At 46.1% G+C, this 22639-nt stretch overlaps 1 protein-coding gene across 2 annotated transcripts in view; it reads right to left on the bottom strand.

Moving 5' to 3' along the window:
- Positions 1-22639, bottom strand: part of LOC147724898 (general transcription factor II-I repeat domain-containing protein 2-like) — a 72337-nt gene that overhangs the window by 16912 nt on the left and 32786 nt on the right. For both annotated transcript variants that reach the window (XM_086966423.1, XM_086966424.1), the window contains exon 2: positions 4943-7399. In XM_086966423.1, the coding sequence (XP_086822549.1) occupies positions 5530-7356 (1827 nt within the window). In that variant the 5' untranslated portion in view covers positions 7357-7399 and the 3' untranslated portion in view covers positions 4943-5529. The remainder of the gene's footprint in view (positions 1-4942; positions 7400-22639) is intronic.

Below are 22639 nucleotides of genomic sequence, written 5' to 3' on the forward strand. Positions count from 1 at the left end.
CCGAGGGCAACAAGGGACCACCACGGCCTCCGCACACACCGCCGATGAGGGCCCGCGGCACAGACAACGCCAGTCCGGGCCTCAGGTCCAACAGGGGGTCACCGGTACCAGTACGCTGCACCGTGGAGGAAGACTCACAGCACCGGACACATCAGGCCATGCCTCGGGGGAAACAAAGAGGATCAAGCAGGAACGTTACAAGTGGCCCGCGGGCACAGAAGCACCTTGCGGAGCCGCGGCGCAGCAAACACTTTGGTCCCACCTCAGGAGAGCCAGCAAGCCCAGGGCGACTCTGGGCCGGTGGGTCACACAGGGGGAGCGGCGATCCAATCGGGACCGGAGAGGGGGGGGTGGGGACGGCACGACAGTCAAGCAGGGCCGATCATGGACAGCAGACCGGCAATGGACCAGAACTCAGCGCGGCTGCGGCCACCATCTTGAGAATTCCACACGGCGGGTCCGAGAGGCCGGGGCGGCCCGCCCAGCTCCAAAAGCAGCACTCAAAGACCCAAAGGAAGTTTCAGAGGCCCCCAGGCATGTGATGCAAGATGCCAGGCGGTCCCGATGGCAGTGGATGGCCGAGCGGATGACGGAGGGGTCCGGAGTACACCTAACGTGCAACCGCCATCTTGACGCTCGTACCGTTACTCTCTGGGTGCGATATTTAAGATAATACGGGTATATACATACATATTTAAAGTAAGGTCTTCTTTTATTGCAGATTACAAAGATCAATTGAATACATCACTCAAATTTGCAGAGATACATTACCAAACAGACATGAAATGTATTTCTACGTGTCAAGAGTAAATATTAAATTGATAATCTGAAACATTTTTTAACAATTTACAAAAACGTACTTTCTGGCTGGGAAAAATAAAAAATATAAAATGTAATAACTACATTATCCTACACTGAATAGTTACAGGCAACAGCTTAGGCATTTGTTAAACAATAAAAGCAAATATGCCTTTTCTACGGTGCAAACTGGAAAACCTCACATTTTCCAACACAACAAAATATATTTCATGCAAAAAATTAACTAATTAGACTCTTGATGCAATGCTCTAAGCATATTCAATGATGGCTCTCATTTCCATTTGTTTTCAGCCTTTGATAGTCATGTCAGGGCGGCCATTCTCTTTTGATGCTCCTGTTATTTTAACTCGGGTGGGTGGTAGGCTAGGGGATTCAAGGTGCATAGTTTTGATAATTTAGATGTTTATGCAAGTCTTTTTGTTGCATGTAATGCTGTAGATTCACGTGCTCTGCGTAATCCTGCCATATAGTGTTGGGATTGGACTGTTGCAACTTAGTTTTATTTTAAGAGGTATTTTGTGTCACAAAATCTCTTGTAGCAAATGTGCATTGTTTTTCAAACAGAAGGTGGGAGAAAGTATGGAGTAGTGAGCAGGTTAATATAGTGTCCATGCGTGCTATGTAAATGAATATTGGTGAAAATATCTTTAGCACACACTGGCTTCAGTGCAGACGGGTGGGTAAATGTGATTCTACAGCACTACTCGCAAGGAATATACTCTTACAGGGTAAGTAACATGTGTTTGTATCAGTTTGCATCAGTTTGTATCATGTGTGGCTGTAGACACACATGTTCTTTATCAACTGTATAGAAGTACTCTGCTAAGAGGTGACTAGCTACTGGTTGGTGCAGATCTAAAATAGAGCCATCAGCAAAGTTGACCATATCTAGCCTGCTGCCTTGCAAGCATTTCCACATAAGACTGGCCACTGTGGCGCCCTGTTTATGGGTGGAGTGAGGTCTGCAGTTGGTGCGGTCAGGTAGGGTTCTTTTGGTTTTAAGGTAGCAGGTTTAGATGCATTTGACGATCCACCTAGCTATACCTGCCTTGGATATGGAGTGACCTTTATTAAGCTGTGTAAAGACAACGCAAAAACTGCTCGTTTTATGGAAGGTTGTTGTTTTATCTATATAACATTATGTAATACATATGAACACACTTGAAGTCAAGTGTGTGCGAGTGTGTTTGCGCGTAGTGTTCTCTCTGCTACCGAGTCAGCCTGAGCAAAGAATACCGGGAGAGCAATTGTTTGGCATGACGAAAAAGGGACACAACATTAGGTGGAAATTTGGGGTTGGTTCTAAGGACAACTCTGTCATTGAAGACCTGGAAATAAAGGCTCCTGCAGTGTAAGAGCAGGTAGCTCACCACCAAAGTTTAAGGGATGTAATGGCACCGAGGAAGGCAACCTTCCAGGAAGGGAACTGTAAAGGGCGAGAGTTTTGTGGCTCGAAAGGAAGGCCCAGTTGAGGTGCCAGACTGGGGTAGGAGGCATCCTGGGGGGTATAATATGTTAAAATCTTCCGTGAAGGCTTAAATGACAGGGATTTTGAACAACAAGGAGTGTTCCCGGTCCCGCATTATGCAACTAGGTATAGCCAAGTCCATACTTTTGCAAATGCAAGAGGTAACAAATGAGGTCCTGTACTATTGGTGTCAGAGGGTTTAGGTTGGTTGACATACAATAGTGAACAACCCTATTCCAACTAGCAGCATACCAAGTGAGCGAGGTGGGCTTACAGGCTTCCTCTATTATGGTCATACACTCTCGAGGCAAGTTAAGGCAATCACACTCTAGGACATCAGAAGTCAGATCACTATATTGAGCTGCCTGGGGTCTAGGTATGATTCTGCCTTGGTTCTGTGTGTGACTGTCCAGCCTGTTGGGGAGCTTCTTGTGTGGACTAATGGATATTTCTAGAAGGGTTGAGAACAATGGTTGTCTGGCCCACATGGGAGCCACCAGGTTAAGTGAGGGACATTTGCGCAGTTTAGTGGGAGAGGAGGAAAAGCACATGCAAATGTCCCTGACCAGTTCATCCACAGAGTATTGGCCATGGACTGGGATTTGGAAACTGAAGGTGAAGTTTAGGCATTCTGCATTTTCGCAGGTCTATGTCTGGGATTTTCCACCAATGGACTTGTGGGTGGAGTTCCCCTTCAATGACGTGTTGCTGCATCCTGCTGAGCAGGTCTGCAAAGTAACTGTCCACATGGGTGAGGGTCTCTGATTCTGGAGATAAAACACTGTGGTCGTGTGGTCTGTTCATACAGGACTACCAGCCCTGAATATCTTAGAAAACAGGTTTGAGAGCTAGGTGTATGGCTAAACGTTCCAGACGGTTGATGTGGAGCCCCTGTTGTTGGGGTGGCCACCGATCCTGGACTGTAATATCGCCTAGCTACACCACCACAGCCAGCAAGTAATGCATCTGTGATTATGGTCACCCGCGGAAATGGGTCTGCGAAGGGCCTGCCCCTCAACAGTTTGTTGCTGCTCCACCGTTGCAGAAAGCAATAGGTGCTCACCTTAAGAATGTTAGATCTTCCCAGTGACCCTCTGCTTGGGACCACTGTGCCGTACGTCACTCTTACAGTAAACGCAGATGAAGCCTTGCACGAGGGACTATGGCTATACAGGAGTCAATCATACCTAGGAGGAGCATAACTTCTCGCCCTGTGAGAGGTTGGACTGGCTGAAAAAGAGGCAGTAGCTTCTGAGATGTCACTACCCTTTGATCACTTGGGTAGATCTTGGCCGTGACTGCTTTTAGGACTCACCTCAGAAAGGGCTGAATCTAAAGGGGCTGGAGGTGGGACTTGGCATCATTGATTGTACACTGCAATCAATTTTGTGGAGCATGGAGATGGCAGCTTGAGTGTAGGCTAGGTACTCCTATTTGTTTTCACTCTTGATCAGCCAGTCATCTAGGTAGGGAAAGACGTCAGTTTTCCCCTCCCCTTCTCTAACCCCACCTCGGAGGTGGATGGCTGTCAACCCAAGGCATTTAGTTGAAACTCTTAAGGCTGTGGTGACTCCGGAGGGCAACATTTTGAACTGCTAGTGCTAGCCACTTAAAGCGAAGGTAGTGCACATGAGCCAGATGGACACGGATGGTAAAGTAGGCATCCTTCAGGTCTAGTGTAGCCATGAAGTTGATGGAGTTGTCGATGAGGATATGCAGAAGGTAGAAAGCTTTGCCTCAGTGATTGGGGTGTCGGCCACTGGCTCTATGGCCCCTTTGAGGAGAAACACCTCCGCCAGTGGTAGGGTGAGGTGTTATGATCTGAGGACGTGTGAACAGAGTAGTATGTTTAGTGGGGTTTAGGCAAGCTGAGGGCAGTAGCCATGCTCTTAAGTAGATTGAACAAACCGTCTGGGGTAATTTTCTCCTAGTGGGTAAGAAATTGATGGAGCCTCCCCCCGAAGGATGCAAAGAGATCAGGGTAATGCAGGGCAACTCAATGTTTGGAGGTAGTGACTCCTATGGATGGAGTGCTTCTGCCTCAACCCTTCGAATTATTACCTTGGAGGGTGGCCCTGGTGTACTCTCTATTGATGAAACCGGTTTATTAGTTGAGGGGGCAAAACCCCACATCAAGTAATAATCACAATCCTCGTCAGGGTGAACCATAAAAGTCACTAAATAAACCTCAGCTCCACACCCCGGTAGCTGTGGCACATAGCAGACACGCCTAACTTAGAGGCAATGTGTAAAATATTTACACTGTACTAAAACGGTACTAAAGTTAAAGTTTTAAGTAGAGATGGCGCCAAGAAGCACAAAGGGCCAATGATAGTGAACTGTCACCGTAGATCCAGGTGTCTCAAATATTTTTTGTAGTGAGAGTTACTTTTGATCAGTGAAAATCAATGTCAGCTACCAAAAGGCCAAGCAACTCGCACATTGGTCCCAGAGACCCCCAAGTTTGACTTTAAGCCTAATTTCCATGGAGACAGACACTATATTTAATCCAAAGACTTTCTCTAGTCGGAAACAAAGATGAGAATGATGCCAGAATTATTGCCACCGTGCTTCAAGACATTAAAATTACCAGCTGTCACCAAAATTATTATAAATGCAGCTCAAATAAAATTCAAAAAGGAAGATCAATCTTACCTTCAATATGGTTCTGCATGATGTCCTTTAACGCTGTGTAATCTGGTGGTTTCAGAGGGCAATTCTGATGAAGCCATTAGTAGTCAGTTTGACAGTTAGAATGGTGCAAACCTTTGCAGAATTTCAAGTGTGTTTCAAACGGGTGTTACTCTTCTATTGCAGCTCTGACAAGACCTCCATGGTTGTCAATGTCCAAATGAGCTCAACTTCAGCTTTGTTTTATGCAGCTATTTAGTGCACAAAGGAAAGAGAACCATCTGCCCTCTACTCGGCATTCCTTGAGACGGTTATGTTACAATTTCACTTTAAAGTTTTTATGGCATCAGTTATGTTGTTGATTATATTCTCACTGCTCCCTTTACTTTTGGTGTCAGCAAGAATTGTTTTGTTCTTGTTCAACTTATACAGAAATTGAAAGATGGATTTATTCTTGTTCTTCAAATAAAACAAAACTTTTAAAGATGCTGAAGATTCTTCTCTCCAAGTAAATTTTTCGAAGTGTCAGTAAAACACCAGATTTGTTTGTGTCAGTTCAACCAAAAAAAAAAAACCTTGAAAGATGCTTAAAACAAAACATCTCTACTATATCAGTGAGAAACTTGACACTGCCTGGCATCGGCCAATCCCCTGTACTCTGGGGTATAGCCTGAGAGGGCAACTCTGATGCAGTCATTCAAATGATCGCCAGTCAGACGTGTTCGCAACTTGGATTTTATAAAGTTCATATCAGAGAAGGTTGATTCACAAAGATAAGTGGAGCCAAACAGAGAAAAAAGTTTCATTGCAGCTGTGCGGATGTTCTTGTACTTTTCAGCATCCACAAGACTCCAAAAATTCAAGTCCAATTGTCTTGCTTTCAATTCAATGTCATTCTGAAGAGTGAGAATCTCCATCTCCATGGTGGCAGAGTCCAGGTTGAGCAGCACACTAATTTGTTCAGAAATGTCACTAACATCCACTTCCATGAAGGGGTTTGAAGTAAACATCACACAGGGCTCTAGTAGCTCAAAATCACTAAATCGTTCCACAAACTCTTGATAGAGCCTCATCAGGAGGCTAATATATTTCTCAATGTCCAGGAGCTCAGGTGCAGCATTATTTTCTGAAAAGATTTGGAGCACAGAGGGAAAGTGCTGCATCTTCCTTTTCTGCACATGCTGCATGAAAAGGTTAAGTTTTGATTTGAATGTTTTTACAGAACTAATCATGTTGGCGATTGTCTTCTTTTTGCCTTGTAATTCACAGTTCAAGCCATTTAATTTTTGTGTCACATCTGTCAAAAATGCCAAATCAAGCAACCACTCAGTGCTTGATAACTGGGGGGCATCTTCATTTCTAGACTCCAGGAAAGCTTTCACTTCTGGCAATAATGAAAGGAATCTATGCAGTATATTTCCCCTACTAAGCCATCGGATCCGAGTGTGCAGCAACAGGTCACCATATTCAGCTGATATTTCTTCTACTAATACCTTAAAGCTTTGGTGCTGCCTGGCCTTTGTCCAAATTAAATTAATAATTTTAACAACAGGAGTCATCACATGATCAAACCCCATTACCTTGCCACATATCGCCTGCTGATGTATAATGCAATGGTAGCTCAGTAATGGAGGGAAATCAGGATCGGCTTTACAATTGGCAATGAAACCAGAGTGATGTTCTATCATTGTGGGTGCCCCGTCAGTGGTTATTGACACTAACTTTTCCAATGGTATATTTTGTTTAGCAAAATAATTCTTCACTTCATTATGGATGTCAGCTCCCCTAGTTGTGGTTTTCAGAGGCAGTAAAGTTAAAAATTCCTCTTTGTCTGTGAAATCTTCAAAAACCATTCTAACAAACATTGCCAACTGGTCAATATCAACGGATTCATCACACTGAATAGAAAAATATTTACTTGTCTTTAAATCCCGATCTAGCTGCTCTATCATGTTGCCTGATAATGCGGATACCCTTCTTGCAATAGTGTTGGCTCCTAACTGCACACCTGAAATGGCGGACATAATGTCACGGCTATTGTCGAAATCTTTGAATAAGGACTCTGCTATTACAATCATTGCTTCCTTCACAATAGCTCCATCTGAAAATGTTGCTTTGTTCTTGATTAAGTGATGAGTAACTACGAAAGAGGCTTCAGTTGCTGCATTAGCTTTCTTAGTTGGCTTTGTATTAAAAGAATGCTTTGTCTGCAATGCAGCTTTTAGGTCACTCACTTTTTGTGACCTCACATTGCTTCCTTTAGGAAACATCCTCTCAAAATGCATGTGCATTGTTAAAAAATGCCTCTCAACATTGCCTTTTTTCGACACTGCAACTTTTGCGCCACAAATTAAACACGTACATTTGTCTTCAATTTGGGTAAAAAAAAAATTGTTTTCCCACTCGGGATGGAAGTAGTAGGTCTTACTCTTTCGCATTTTGGATGGGCCTGCTCTTCATCCACAATTACAAATCTCAGCGCTGTAAGGAAGAGTAGAAATGTATGAGGTCACCAGCCATGCTTCTCATGTAAGAATGACATGAACACAACTTCAGAAACATAGTGTTTAAGGCAATCTGTGAATAGCAACCAGCCTGGCAAGCAAACAGCACAGTTGGAAAGTTAATTAATAATTCACACCTACCATCTTTAATTAAAATATATAAACACTCCTGGGTGGCTGATTTTCACAAAATCAGGGCTTTGAACTATGATGTGAGCAAGGAAAATTAGCTTCTCTTCCTCATGGTTAAAAGCAATGTGCATAATTGTGCATTCAGCAACTTCCTCCAACCCCTGGGCTCTGGTGTCTCTGTACCTGCTGCACTATTGATAAATATGTACTCGGGCAGTTAAGATCTTATACCTAACATTTAATGGACCATCCTAATTCCCCTACACCCTCCCTGATATAATGTGTCCACAGAGCACACTGCTAAAGTAAAAATGATTTTTAAAGTGGTTTCTGACAAGAAAGCCTTGGTCCGAAGCCTTATGGTGCAATATCTGTGATCCGATTTCTTCTTATTTATCAACCACCAAAGGTCGCTTGAGATAGTCAGGGACACGGGAAATACAGCAATGAGCGGCAAATAGGGGATCAATTAACATTTGGAAAGGTGCCTTCCGCTGTGTGGCAACACGTACTGCTGCCTTTTTAGTAAAGTTTGATTCAATTGAGCTAGAAAATCTAAGATTATCCAGCACATGGATTATGTGGCAAATACATATTTATGAGGGATAACGTCACACCCCTAAAAATCACAGAATTCCAGTGGCTCTATTTATATGACAAATTCGCATTTCACCTGCAGTGGTGTTTAAACCCACTGATCTATCCTAAACTGTATTATGGGGGTCACTATGACAATGCTGTACACATATGTGTGTATGAATAGGAAATATGTTTTTGTGTCTATCATCTTGTGGCTCAGGACATACACCAAAACTCTCACCACATGTGACAACATTACATGTATAACAGAAAAACAGCCATTTCTTTAAATGGGAGAAATTTGGAGTGAAAAAACGTGTTCTCCCATTTAAAAAAATTGCTGTATTTTTCCGTTATGAACATGGCCCGATGCCTACCGGCCGCTGGCCATGTCTGAACTGGGGTGGATTGGTGAGCAAAATACCAATGGATTAAACCCAGATCTGTGACTGGGGTGAATGTTAAGCCATTGTGCAACATTCCGTCCATCATCTTGTTTGTTTTGCTGTTCATCCTATGTGGGAAGGGTATGCCCAGACGTGGGTCCTTTGCTCACTACGCCACTGGACTCAAGCTATCCTGGCTGAAGACGGCTGATAGCCAGAAACCGGTCCTAGGATGCTTGATTCCTGTCCAGGGAAGACATGGCTTGGCAGTTCGGGCTGGACTGCTCCCATGAGGCACAGGGTCAGGACTGATTTGCATATGGCCATATCTGAACTGGGGTGGCTTGGTGAGCAAAATAACGATGGATTAAACCCACATCTGTGACTGGGGGTAAATGTTTTGCCATTGTGCAACATTCCTTCCATAATCTTGTTTGTTCTACCAGCCATTAAAAGCAAGAAGTCTGCTGTTTGTAAATGCAGCACTTTTAAATGAGAGAAGATTAAAAGGAAGAGTTAATTTTGTTGGATTCCAGCAAAATCGACTAGGTCGGTGAGTGAGGGTTCTTTTACAAACACAGTTTTTTTGTCTTCTGCTGTTTAGTCTAACCATTTCTTTTGGTTGCACTAATAGTCACTCTTTTGTTGTTACATACTGATTTACAGGGGTCTAAGAGTGCCTCTCTCTTGTTGTTATACATACATTCCAGCAAACTCTTCATTATAATTTTTTACCAGTTCAAAGGATCGCATTTACAAACACCAGGCATCTTCCTCCCAGTGTCCGGTAGGCCCTGTGCCATATTTAGAACCAAAAAATACAGGACATTTTTATTAAATGGGAGAAATTAAAAGTGAAAAAAAAAGTTTAAGACATAATGAATGTGTAGAAAACTTCATGTTTTATTAAACATTTTTCTTCATTTCATTTTCAATTTCTTCCTTTTAAAAGAACATCTGTATTTTTCTCTTAAAACGGCCCTGTATCTACCAGCCACTGGGAGCAAGATGCTTGCGATTGTACATGTGCCACTTTTAAATAAAGAGTTAACAGTTAACTTTTCATTTTAACGTGTAGCACCTTGCTCTCACACTACCATAATAAACAATATCGCTGCTTTTTGTTGAAGTCATTACGCTTCATGTGGATGTCTTCTATTTACTAAGCCCTTTATTTGCATTTAGCACCAAAGAACGATTTGCAAGCGAGTTTCCTACCAAGAAGCATTATTCCTCTTCAGCATACAGAGGAGTGATGCCCACCTTTTAGCAGTTTACTGAGATGTTTCATATTCCATCTGCACCTACGACCCCAGCCTTCCCATCTGATGTGACACATTACATTCTGTAATGCGAATAAAGGGCCTAACAGAGGTTACATTCTGGAATAGACAGTCTATAATTCTTTTTCCCACCTTAAAGCACTTTTAATATAGTATTAAATCCTGAAAATGTCTTCGTATGTCAGGCTCATTCATCTTGAAGTCACTCCCACATTTAACCTTATTCAAAGTATTTCCATATAGGAAAAAAAATGAATGCCCTCCAGGCCTGACCATTACACCAATTCACACTGCAAATTGTTTTTATTCAAACGATGCAGTAATATAATGTTAGTAACTGCACCTGCATCTGACCTTTATGCCTAAAATAGAAATGTGCAATGTCGTTCCGAGTTATTACAGTAAAAACACTTACTAAGTAAAGAAAATACGGGTTATTTTTATTGGGTGCAATTCAGATGCACAGAAGAACATTACTCTTTTCTATTTTAGGATTTCAGCTACTATTATGTCAAACACGCCAAAATAAATCATGCACGGAACAACATTACACTTTTCTATTTTCAAGAAGAGCTCATCCTGTTTGTAATTAAAGCATGAAAATTCAGGCCTCGAAAAATCATGAAATTGTTACTAGACCAGCTGGTCTACTAAACTGAATAATCTAAAATCAACCTAATTGTAATGTACTTGACCCACAAACCGCTCTCATAATTTCATGCTAGGCAAATATTTTATTTTGCAGCGCCATCTTTTTCTTCATTATCACATATGTGAGCACAGCATTCCTGATGTACAAAAAAATCTATTTGGTTTGATTTATTAGACTAAACATTTGCTACATGCATAATAAGAATCTAGCCCACATATAGGTTACACAGGACCCCTGATTTTCCTCTTAGTTCATTAATAGCATTGCCATCAGGTCAGGGGCGGAATGTATCTTAATTCATCTTTAAAACCCCACTTTTAATAAATAGATTACCTTACATGAGGTCATTTACAGACAGCACATTTTCCATTGAAATGGTAGAAATCGTTCACATTCACATGGAGTTACTTATAAAACCATATAGTGTATAAAGAATAATCTGTAGAAATTGGGTTTCAGCAAACATATTTATCATGTGCACATTACAGAGAAAAGTGATCATAACACAGAATTACAAATAAAGGGCTTTCGTAACTACTGAAATGTATTTCGAAATCTTTGTACAGTTCACTTTTTGCTATTTAAATGTGTTAGAATAAAACGTGACATCCTGCAGCCTTTCATTTCACACTTATTGTAAGCATGTTTGTCAGACAGTTCACTTTACAAAATCCTTGAACTTTGAAGTCGAGAAAGAAAAGTAATTGTAGCTGTAAACTGACACTTGACCTCTGTCTCTAAACACAGAATAAATGTGACGAAATTAAGTTTCAAAGGCATCTTTAACCCATTGACCTCGGCGCAAATTCCGACACGGTGCTGGTTAAATAATGGGTGGGCGTGGTTCGGACGGCCCCTGGCAGTCCTCTGCACACACCCACTGTGACGTCGGAAACCCGGGGGATGTCCGACGCACCGAAAGGGTTAATGATCCTTTATTTTGTGAGTAAACCGAACCGGTTCTTTGTCAACTTGCCAGAAGGGGGGAGTAGATCTTTGTCGCAGGGATTCTGCTCCTACACAGAACTGTGCATAGAGACTTGGAACCTCAGTGAATTAGGGTGTGCCAAAACTCAACTTAGTAGCCAACATCCCCTACCAGACTAGCAATCAGTGTCTCATTGGTTCTTCCATACCCCCAATGATTAGACAACCCAGAACATGAACTTAGAACACCTCAGGTAACGTGGAACACACGAACACTCTTTCGTTATACTAAAATACCAGTCCAAAACTAGGAGTAAATGAAGACACGTGCAAGTTTAAAATATTTATTTCTAATGCTGTGTTCTCAGGCGCATTATCTTGCCTGTGATGTGACTGCAGCGCATTGGAATTCCACTCATTGTAATACAGCTCCGCCTCCGTATAGCGCTGGACATATACCCATTCCATACACCCCTGCGGTCTTAAAAGCACGGGAATGGCCCGTGATGCCGTTAAGGACTCCTGACATATACTCAGCACTGAGCCCAGAACGGCCGATCCAGACTGACCGCGAGTGTCGTTCAAGTATCACCGAAGCCCCGCCCATCCCTCGGAGGGGTTCTGCAGTGCACTCCGTAATAAGAGCTCTATTGAGTGCCAGGAGGGGGGTGGGAAAAAGACACGTTTCTCCCTTTTTTTAATCTAAAGCCCCATATGCTGTCAACCTACACCAATCAAAAAACATACCTACTTTCCATTTTCACGTTTTTAGAAATCAAGAACGAATATAACAGCCTAAGGCCACGGAAGAGAGCTCACACAGACAGTGTTATATAGTCTCCTGAAGTGAGCCTGGGCCAACCTCTGCCTGTGATGTGACTGCAGCGCACTGGAATTCCACTCATTGTAATACAGCTCCGCCTCCGTATAGGGCTGGACATATACCCATTCCATACACCCCTGCGGTCTTAAAAGCACTGGAATGGCCTGTGACGCCGGTAAGGACTCCTGACATATACTCAGCACTGAGCCCAGAACGGCCGATCCCGACTGACCGCGAGTGTCATTCAAGTATTACCGAGGCCCCGCCCATCCCTCGGGGAGGTTCTGCAGTGCACTCCGTAACAAGAGCTCTATTGAGTGCCGGGAGGGGGGCAGGAAAAAGACACGGCGGGGAGGACAGCGAGACGATCTCATCAGCGGGAGGGGAACAAAACCACGGACAGCGGGAAGGGGCGGGAAAAAAGACGGCGGGACGAAGAAAGCAAGAGCAGCCTACCTCAACCTTACCAGCAGCAAAATGGCAGCCTCAAACTTCTGAACTTTTTCGGATTCGGGGGCGTGTTTTGCTGTCCTGAGTGACGGACGACGTCACGAGCTAAAGAACAGCAAAACTTACGCCCCCGAATCCGAAAGCGACGGGGCTTGTTTGGAGTGACTCCCTTCTCTTCCAATGGCTGGCCTCCGTTTAGGAAGCCAGCCAATGGAAGCGAACGGAGCAGAGAGGCGGGTTTAAACTGCTCTACTCCAAAACATAAGATCTCCGGACCGGAAGCTGCGCCCTAAAAAGGTCCAACGCTGTGCTCTCGCGGGGCACAAAGTTTATAGACATGGGCCCCAATCGCTGCTGATTCAGAGTAGGATCCTACTCGGATCTCTACACACATGTGTTTAACAACAACCCCCAGAGATTGACAAGGAGCAAGGGAGGCATGAATGGGGTGATACTAATACAAATTAGAACAACAAAGCATGTCAGTGTAGCAACGAATTAACATTCTGTTGGCAGGGGAATGTCCCTGTAGGGTAAAAGGATATGTAGCCCTGCCATGAGTGATCAACTGCATGTGAAACTGGTACTCTGACTTTTATTTTGGCTCAGGCATTAAGTAGAGCCTAGGCCTGTTCCCGATAACGTGAGGCGTACAACCTGTTATGTGGTCTGGAGGGGCGCTCATTGTATACCCTCATAGTAGGTATTGGATTACTGCCCGTGTCCTGAGTGCAACACATAAAAGAGATGGTAGCAACATACTGTGTTGTGTGACTCTGTCCTATAACTAGAACTTTATGTCAATGAGAGAGAGGGTAGTCTACGGACCACTTGTGTCAGGTTCCACTGCTATGTAAAACCCAGGATCTTCTGCTGACATCTTGTGTGCATATGGAGTGCATGTATATGCAGTGAAATATTAGCACGCCTAGGGTATATGTGCAGAGCCTTATATTCTTACTAAAACATCCAGAGTTTTAGCCTCTCATTAAAAGCTGATATTGGAATGCTGCAAGAGATACACTTGAAAACGTTTGACTCTGAGACTTAAGCATTGGAAATGCCAATCGCTTACTTTTACATACAGGTGAGGCCAATTGGCATTGCCAAAGCTTGTTTATAGTAGTGTTCAATGTCTGTCAAGATCAACGTTGCATCTTTCACATTTCTGCTACTTTTTTTCTGAGTACATTCAAGGGGCACTGAAATGCAGCAAATTGGTGTTGTTTAAACTTGGTTCTGTTTTCTTAGACGCAATGCTGCATTTGGAGCAGATGAATAACAAATCTACCAACAGCAAATTAAAACAAGCATTGGAAATGCAATAGGTCTTGGATTTATTTGAGTTAGAGCAAATGGCATTGTAAATGGCAATGTCTTTTCGCCATGTGTTATGGAGTGTATGCATGTGGTGTGTAGTGGAATTATGTGGGTTGGACTGGAATTGTAGCAATGGTGGCATGCTGGGCTTTGGATGACTATGTTTAAATGTAAAGTGCGCATTACTGTGATTGCTACAATACTTAATTGTGGATGCGTTAACAATTGATGTGTGTACTGATGGCTGGTGGTGTGTGTGCCTGTAGAAACTGTGCACTGATGGCTGGTGGTGTGTGTGCCTGGTGGAAGTGTGCACTGCCAGCTGGTGGTGTGTGTCTGCCTGGTGGTGTGTGCCTGGTGAAAGCATGCACTGACGGCTGGTGGTGTGTATATGACTGGTGAAAGCGTGCATTGATGGTTGCTGGTGTGTGTGTGTGCCTAGTGAAAGCGTGCAGTGACGGCTGGTGTGTGTGTGCCTGGTGAAAGCATTCTCGCCCTGCACACACACACTTCTGGATCTGGACACCCACATACTGATCACCCTGGACACCCACATACTGATCACCCTGCATACTCCCATACTGATTACCTTGCATACTCATACTGCTCACCCTGCATACTCAAACACGGCTTACCCTGCATACTCAAACACTGCTCACCCTCCATACTCACACTCTGCTCGCCCTGCACACTCACACACTGCTTGCCCAGGACACCCACATACTGATCACCCTGCATGCTCACATACTGATCACCCTGCATACTCAAAAACTGCTCACCCTGCATACTCGCACTCTGCTCGCCCTGCATACTCGCACTCTGCTCGCCCTGCATACTTGCACTCTGCTCGCCCTGCATACTCGCACTCTGCTCGCCCTGCATACTCGCACTCTGCTCGCCCTGCATACTCGCACTCTGCTCGCCCTGCATACTCGCACTCTGCTCGCCCTGCATACTCGCACACTGCTGGCCCTGGACACCCACATACTGATCACCCTGCATACTCACATACTCACACTCTGCTCACCCTGCATACTCCCACTCTGCTCGCCCTGGATACCCACATACTGATCACCCTGCACACTCACATACTGATCACCCTGCACACTCACATACTCACACTCTGCTCGCCCTGCATACTCGCACACTGCTGGCCCTGGACACCCACATACTGATCACCCTGCATACTCACATACTCACACTCTGCTCACCCTGCATACACCCACTCTGCTCGCCCTGGACACCCACATACTGATCACCCTGCACACTCACATACTGATCACCCTGCATACTCCCACTCTGCTCGCCCTGGACACCCACATACTGATCACCCTGCACACTCACATTCTGATCACCCTGCACACTCACACTCTGATCACCCTGCACACTCACACTCTGATCACCCTGCACACTCACACACTGCTGGCCCTGGACACCCACATACTGATCACCCTGCATACTCAAACATACTGCTCGCCCTGCACACTCACACACTGCTGGCCCTGGACACCAACATACTGATCACCCAACATACTCACATCCTGATCGCCCTGCATACTCACACTCTGCTCGCCCTGCATACTCACACTCTGCTCGCCCTGCATACTCACACTCTGCTCGCCCTGCATACTCACACTCTGCTCGCCCTGCATACTCACACTCTGCTCGCCCTGCATACTCACACTCTGCTCGCCCTGCATACTCACACTCTGCTCACCCTGCATACTCACACTCTGCTCACCCTGCATACTCACACTCTGCTCACCCTGCATACTCACACTCTGCTCACCCCGCATACTCACACTCTGCTCACCCCGCATACTCACACTCTGCTCACCCCGCATACTCACACTCTGCTCACCCTGCATACTCACACTCTGCTCACCCTGCATACTCACACTCTGCTCACCCTGCATACTCACACTCTGCTCACCCTGCATACTCACACTCTGCTCACCCTGCATACTCACACTCTGCTCACCCTGCATACTCACACTCTGCTCACCCTGCATACTCACACTCTGGTCTTGAAACTCATCCATGCAGGAAGCTTTCTTTCTGTGCGAGGAGGCCACTGAGCAATTTTTCCTTTCTAGAACTGCATGCTTGAAATCAGTACTATTTTAGAGTGAATTACATTTTTGTGATAAACAGGTTAAGCTCGCCATAGACTGTTACAGATTTTTACCTGCCTAGCAATACTGAAAGAATTACAGGATGCTTCCAACTCTTCTGGTTCACAGTATAATTGGAATTGTGACTGCTACGATATTTGAAGGCAGTCTGAATGTTTTCTGGCTTCGTTTTGCTCTCTCGTTATTAACTGTAGCCTGCCTTTCTCATCATTAAGTGATCGTCAAAATCATTACTAAGAAACCCGATATGTGAACGTTTTTTTAAAGAAACAATAAATACCAATTTGCCTTTACCTTAATTCTCTCCTTAGAAAGAATAAGAGAAATGCATGCATTGCAAACTTCCCTTCTAACAAGGAAATCTTTATACGGAGAAGAGGCGCTGACAGGGAGAGCTTCCCCGTGGAATGGATCCCAAAAAATAAAAGAAGCTCGAGAGTGGTGCGCCCGTGCGCCACTGCGAGCATATGGCTTAAATTATCGCAGCCATGACGGCCGTGATAATTGAAGACATATGGCCTCTGGTGCGCGTAACAGACACCAATAGGCCATGGGCGGAGCTAGGCGACCGCCCATGACCTATTGTGTGTTCTGTTTTCAAAGTACACGCACGCAAAGGCCAATGAAAATGGACCTAGGAAACAACACGCACGAGCTGCGTGGAATTCCTAGGTCCAATTTCAAAACCCTGGGAAAAGGACTCTCGCTACGCGACACTGCTACATAGTGTATGCTAGGCCCGAGACCTAAAAACTCATATGGATGGACCAAACACAGAAAGGAAGGAAATCCACAAATCAGAGCATGGTAATCAGGAGTGAAACGAAAGCCAACCAATCTTGTATAGAATACTGTTTGTAGCTGTCTGTATATAGACAGCAAAAATAGCCAATGCAAGTAAGGACCACAGCACCTACTAATATGCAAGGTAGTGATTGTATTTAGACAGGTGTTAGACCTGGCTTTTCCAGCTGGTTTCTCTCCATACCTTTTGCTTTTTGGCCTCCTGTTTCTGACCAGTTTTTGTTGGTTTTAGGACTCTGGGCACTTTAACACTGCCGATCAGTGCTAAAGTGCACATGGTCTCTCTGTAAATTGTGTTTCTGGATTGGTGTTTCCATGACTGTCTTATTTGATTTACTACTAAGTCCTTAGTAAAGTGCATGTTGTGCGCCCAGGGCCTGCAAGTCAAATGCTCCTAGTGTGCCTGAGGCACTGATCGTGCAACCCACACAAGCAGCCAAAAGGGTCCCAGACCTGCCACTGCAGTGTCTGCGCATAGTTCTACTGCCATGTCGACTTGGCAAGCGCACCCACTTGCCAGGCCATAACCTTCCCTATTATTACATGCAAGTCACTCCTAAGGTAGGCCCAAGGTACCCCTGTGGGCAGGGTGCAGTGAAGGTGAAAGATGGGACATGTACTGGTATGCGGGACATGGCCGTTTGGTGAAAAACAGTGTATTTAGTTTTTTTCACTATTGAAAGGCTATCTGTCTCATAGGATAGAATGGGAGTTAACCCAAAATAATTTTTCATTGGTACAAGATAGAAAGTTGGAGTTTAGTATGCCTGCACACAGAATATAAAAATGCATCTTTTAGTAAAGGTGATTTTTATATTGTGTGTTTGAAAATACCACTTTTAGAAAGTGGGTATTTTCTTGCTTAGTTGTCCTGTGGGCCTCTGCTGGTTTGTGGATTGACGGTCTGCCTTGGAGTGACAGGGGCTGGGGATAAGCATTCACTGTAAACAGCCACTTTGGAGGGGGGGGTTGAGGTGTGTCCTGCCTTTCCTGGATGAATCAGGGCTCAGCTGAATAGACCTGGGCTGCATTTATATTAGGGGGGGGGGGGGAGATTTCCTTGCACCTGAATGGGCAAGGTCTGCCCAACACAATGCTGTCGCCACCTCCTGCCAGGAAACTTTAGAATACTGATGGACTCAGGAGGAATCTCTGCCAAGGGGAAGAGCTGCAAAAGCTGAAGGAGAATTACTTACTGACCCTCTGCTGTGTGTTGTCTGGGGTTGGCCTGCAGTGGTTGTTTCTGCCAAGGAAAGGACAAAGACTTTACTGCGTGCTTTGTATCCTGCTTGAAGATCTCCAAGGGTTTGAAGCAGACCTTGCCTCCTGTTCTGAAGTCTCAGGGACACAAAGACTTCACCACCAGCTCCCCTGAACATCTTTGCTGGGGGTTCTGACCTGCCAAGAGGGACCTGTTTCTGTGTTGGGCCTGTAGAGGCAGTTCCTGCTGTTGGGAGCTGGGAAAAGAAAAGCAACTACAGAAGTGTGACGCATCTGCACCAGTTTCTGACACAACATCGCCATGTGGGAAGAATTCCTAGGCATCGTCAACGTGCCGCTGAAGAAACTGACACAGCACCTTCCCGCGGCTGGAGAAACGCTACACACCGAGTCTCTTGCACAGATCTCTGGAGTCAGAAATCACCGCACTGATTCCGACGCAGGCACTGCTGTGCAACAAAGAACCAACGTATCGGAAGACCATGGCTGGAGAGATCAAAGCAGCACCGTCGCCACCCCCGCATCGAGAGCAGCCGCATCCCCACGCATCACACCATGGTGCCAAGACTACGGCAACGCTGAGGCTGCAGTAAGAATCTGACTAATCACCTCCCCGCACAGTAAGAAACCAACGTATCACCTACCCTGCGTGGTAGTAAGGAACCTAAGCATCACCTCCCCTGCGTGGCAGTAAGGAACAGACGCATCACATCCTGTGCGTGACGCATTACCTCCCCTGGAGTAAGGAAGCTACGCATCACCTTCCATGTGTGCGACGCATCACCTTCCCTGCAGCTGTTTTTTGCTTACGAGTTTGACGAATCCAAGGTACTTTGTGTTAACACCATGGCTGCTAATGGTTTTCCCCTCCTGTGCTGGGAGCTTTAAAAGCCCATTGTTCATGAAGAGCTGAGCTCGTCATGAGCGTCGAAGGAGTTAAAGGTGTCGCATCTTTAGTTTGCTATGGACAGAACAATATTTACCTTTTAAAAGTCTTATTTGGATAACTGTATGTTAGATTTGTGTTGTTTTGGTCTTGTTTGGTTTAGATAAAGATTACTTATTTTTTAGGTCTCGCCTAGACGAAAGCAAAAGCGAAGCTTTTGCTGTCTATGCGAGACAACTTATGTTGCCACTTTTCTGGGAATATTGTGGACATCAGACTGTTACGAGCTTTTTCTGCTGTAGTCAGGCTGTCACGAGCTTCTCCTAGATTTGACCTCGTGAGCGCGCCTTGACTGCATCTAATGGGCCGTGTGCTTCCTTTAGTCAGTTTCACTTTGACACCTGCACTTTCAAAGTGAAATGAAACAATGTGTCTGGTAGTTGTTCATGTGGAGTGCCTTCTGACCTCGTGAGCGCGCCTTGACTGCATCTAATGTGTGTGGCTTTTTTTTTCAACGTGGCCCGGGCGCTTGCTTCAGTCAGTTTCACTTTTAAGGTGCAGGCGTCAATGGGTCTGGTACTTGTTTTATTTCCATTTAATGCTCTTTGGAACAACAATTTTATATTACTTGTGTGTATTACCACTGGCCAGAATTTCAAAGACTTATATTCACGCAGGTGAAATAATACTATTGTGATTAGGGCCGATTTTTGGAGTCTGACCGTTCAGAGTGCAGAGTGGAGCTTCAGAGTGGAGCTTCAGAGTGGAGCTTCAGAGTGCAGAGTGTAGCTTCAGAGTGGAGCTTCAGAGTGCAGAGTGGAGCTTCAGAGTGGAGCTTCAGAGTGGAGCTTCAGAATGGAGCTTCAGAATGGAGCTTCAGAATGGAGCTTCAGAATGGAGCTTCAGAATGGAGCTTCAGAATGGAGCTTCAGAGTGGAGCTTCAGAGTGGAGCTTCAGAGTGCAGAGTGGAGCTTCAGAGTGGAGCTTCAGAGTGCAGAGTGGAGCTTCAGAGTGCAGAGTGGAGCTTCAGAGTGGAGCTTCAGAGTGCAGAGTGGAGCTTCAGAGTGGAGCTTCAGAGTGGAGCTTCAGAGTGGAGCTTCAGAGTGGAGCTTCAGAGTGGAGCTTCAGAGTGGAGCTTCAGAGTGCAGAGTGGAGCTTCAGAGTGGAGCTTCAGAGTGCAGAGTGGAGCTTCAGAGTGGAGCTTCAGAGTGGAGCTTCAGAGTGGAGCTTCAGAGTGGAGCTTCAGAGTGGAGCTTCAGAGTGGAGCTTCCGAGTGCAGAGTGGAGCTTCCGAGTGGAGCTTCCGAGTGGAGCTTCCGAGTGGAGCTTCCGAGTGGAGCTTCCGAGTGGAGCTTCAGAGTGCAGAGTGGAGCTTCCGAGTGGAGCTTCCGAGTGGAGCTTCAGAGTGCAGAGTGGAGCTTCCGAGTGGAGCTTCCGAGTGGAGCTTCCGAGTGGAGCTTCAGAGTGGAGCTTCAGAGTGGAGCTTCAGAGTGGAGCTTCAGAGTGCAGAGTGGAGCTTCAGAGTGCAGAGTGGAGCTTCAGAGTGGAGCTTCAGAGTGGAGCTTCAGAGTGGAGCTTCAGAGTGCAGAGTGGAGCTTCAGAGTGGAGCTTCAGAGTGCAGAGTGGAGCTTCAGAGGAGACCTCAGAGTGGAGCTTCAGAGTGCAGAGTGGAGCTTCAGAGTAGAGCTTCAGAGTGGAGCTTCAGAGTGCAGAGTGGAGCTTCAGAGTTGAGCTTCAGAGTGCAGAGTGGAGCTTCAGAGTAGAGCTTCAGAGTGGAGCTTCAGAGTGCAGAGTGGAGCTTCAGAGTGGAGCTTCAGAGTGGAGCTTCAGAGTGGAGCTTCAGAGTGGAGCTTCAGAGTGGAGCTTCAGAGTGCAGCTTCAGAGTGCAGCTTCAGAGTGCAGCTTCAGAGTGCAGCTTCAGAGTGGAGCTTCAGAGTGGAGCTTCAGAGTGGAGCTTCAGAGTGGAGCTTCAGAGTGGAGCTTCAGAGTGGAGCTTCAGAGTGGAGCTTCAGAGTGGAGCTTCAGAGTGGAGCTTCAGAGTGCAGAGTAGAGCTTCAGAGTGGAGCTTCAGAGTGCAGAGTGGAGCTTCAGAGTGGAGCTTCAGAGTGCAGAGTGGAGCTTCAGAGTAGAGCTTCAGAGTGGAGCTTCAGAGTGCAGCTTCAGAGTGCAGCTTCAGAGTGCAGCTTCAGAGTGGAGCTTCAGAGTGGAGCTTCAGAGTGGAGCTTCAGAGTGGAGCTTCAGAGTGGAGCTTCAGAGTGGAGCTTCAGAGTGGAGCTTCAGAGTGGAGCTTCAGAGTGGAGCTTCAGAGTGGAGCTTCAGAGTGGAGCTTCAGAGTGCAGAGTGGAGCTTCAGAGTGGAGCTTCAGAGTGCAGAGTGGAGCTTCAGAGTGGAGCTTCAGAGTGCAGAGTGGAGCTTCAGAGTGCAGAGTGGAGCTTCAGAGTGGAGCTTCAGAGTGCAGAGTGGAGCTTCCGAGTGGAGCTTCCGAGTGGAGCTTCAGAGTGCAGAGTGGAGCTTCCGAGTGGAGCTTCCGAGTGCAGAGTGGAGCTTCAGAGTGGAGCTTCCGAGTGGAGCTTCAGAGTGCAGAGTGGAGCTTCAGAGTGGAGCTTCAGAGTGCAGAGTGGAGCTTCAGAGTAGAGCTTCAGAGTGGAGCTTCAGAGTGCAGAGTGGAGCTTCAGAGTGGAGCTTCAGAGTGCAGAGTGGAGCTTCAGAGTGGAGCTTCAGAGTGCAGAGTGGAGCTTCAGAGTAGAGCTTCAGAGTGCAGAGTGGAGCTTCAGAGTAGAGCTTCAGAGTGCAGAGTGGAGCTTCAGAGTGGAGCTTCAGAGTGGAGCTTCCGAGTGGAGCTTCCGAGTGGAGCTTCAGAGTGCAGAGTGGAGCTTCAGAGTGGAGCTTCCGAGTGCAGAGTGGAGCTTCAGAGTGGAGCTTCAGAGTGCAGAGTGGAGCTTCAGAGTGGAGCTTCAGAGTGCAGAGTGGAGCTTCAGAGTAGAGCTTCAGAGTGGAGCTTCAGAGTGCAGAGTGGAGCTTCAGAGTAGAGCTTCAGAGTGGAGCTTCAGAGTGCAGAGTGGAGCTTCAGAGTGCAGAGTGGAGCTTCAGAGTAGAGCTTCAGAGTGCAGAGTGGAGCTTCAGAGTGCAGAGTGGAGCTTCAGAGTGGAGCTTCAGAGTGGAGCTTCAGAGTGGAGCTTCAGAGTGGAGCTTCAGAGTGCAGAGTGGAGCTTCAGAGTGGAGCTTCAGAGTGGAGCTTCAGAGTGCAGAGTGGAGCTTCAGAGTGGAGCTTCAGAGTGCAGAGTGGAGCTTCCGAGTGGAGCTTCCGAGTGGAGCTTCCGAGTGGAGCTTCCGAGTGGAGCTTCCGAGTGGAGCTTCAGAGTGGAGCTTCAGAGTGGAGCTTCAGAGTGGAGCTTCAGAGTGGAGCTTCAGAGTGGAGCTTCAGAGTGGAGAGTGGAGCTTCAGAGTAGAGCTTCAGAGTGGAGCTTCAGAGTGGAGCTTCAGAGTGCAGCTTCAGAGTGCAGCTTCAGAGTGGAGCTTCAGAGTGGAGCTTCAGAGTGGAGCTTCAGAGTGGAGCTTCAGAGTGGAGCTTCAGAGTGGAGCTTCAGAGTGCAGAGTGGAGCTTCAGAGTGGAGCTTCA

This window comes from Lissotriton vulgaris, chromosome 4_1, assembly GCF_964263255.1.
Source record: "Lissotriton vulgaris chromosome 4_1, aLisVul1.2, whole genome shotgun sequence".
Taxonomy (NCBI): Eukaryota; Metazoa; Chordata; class Amphibia; order Caudata; family Salamandridae; genus Lissotriton; species Lissotriton vulgaris.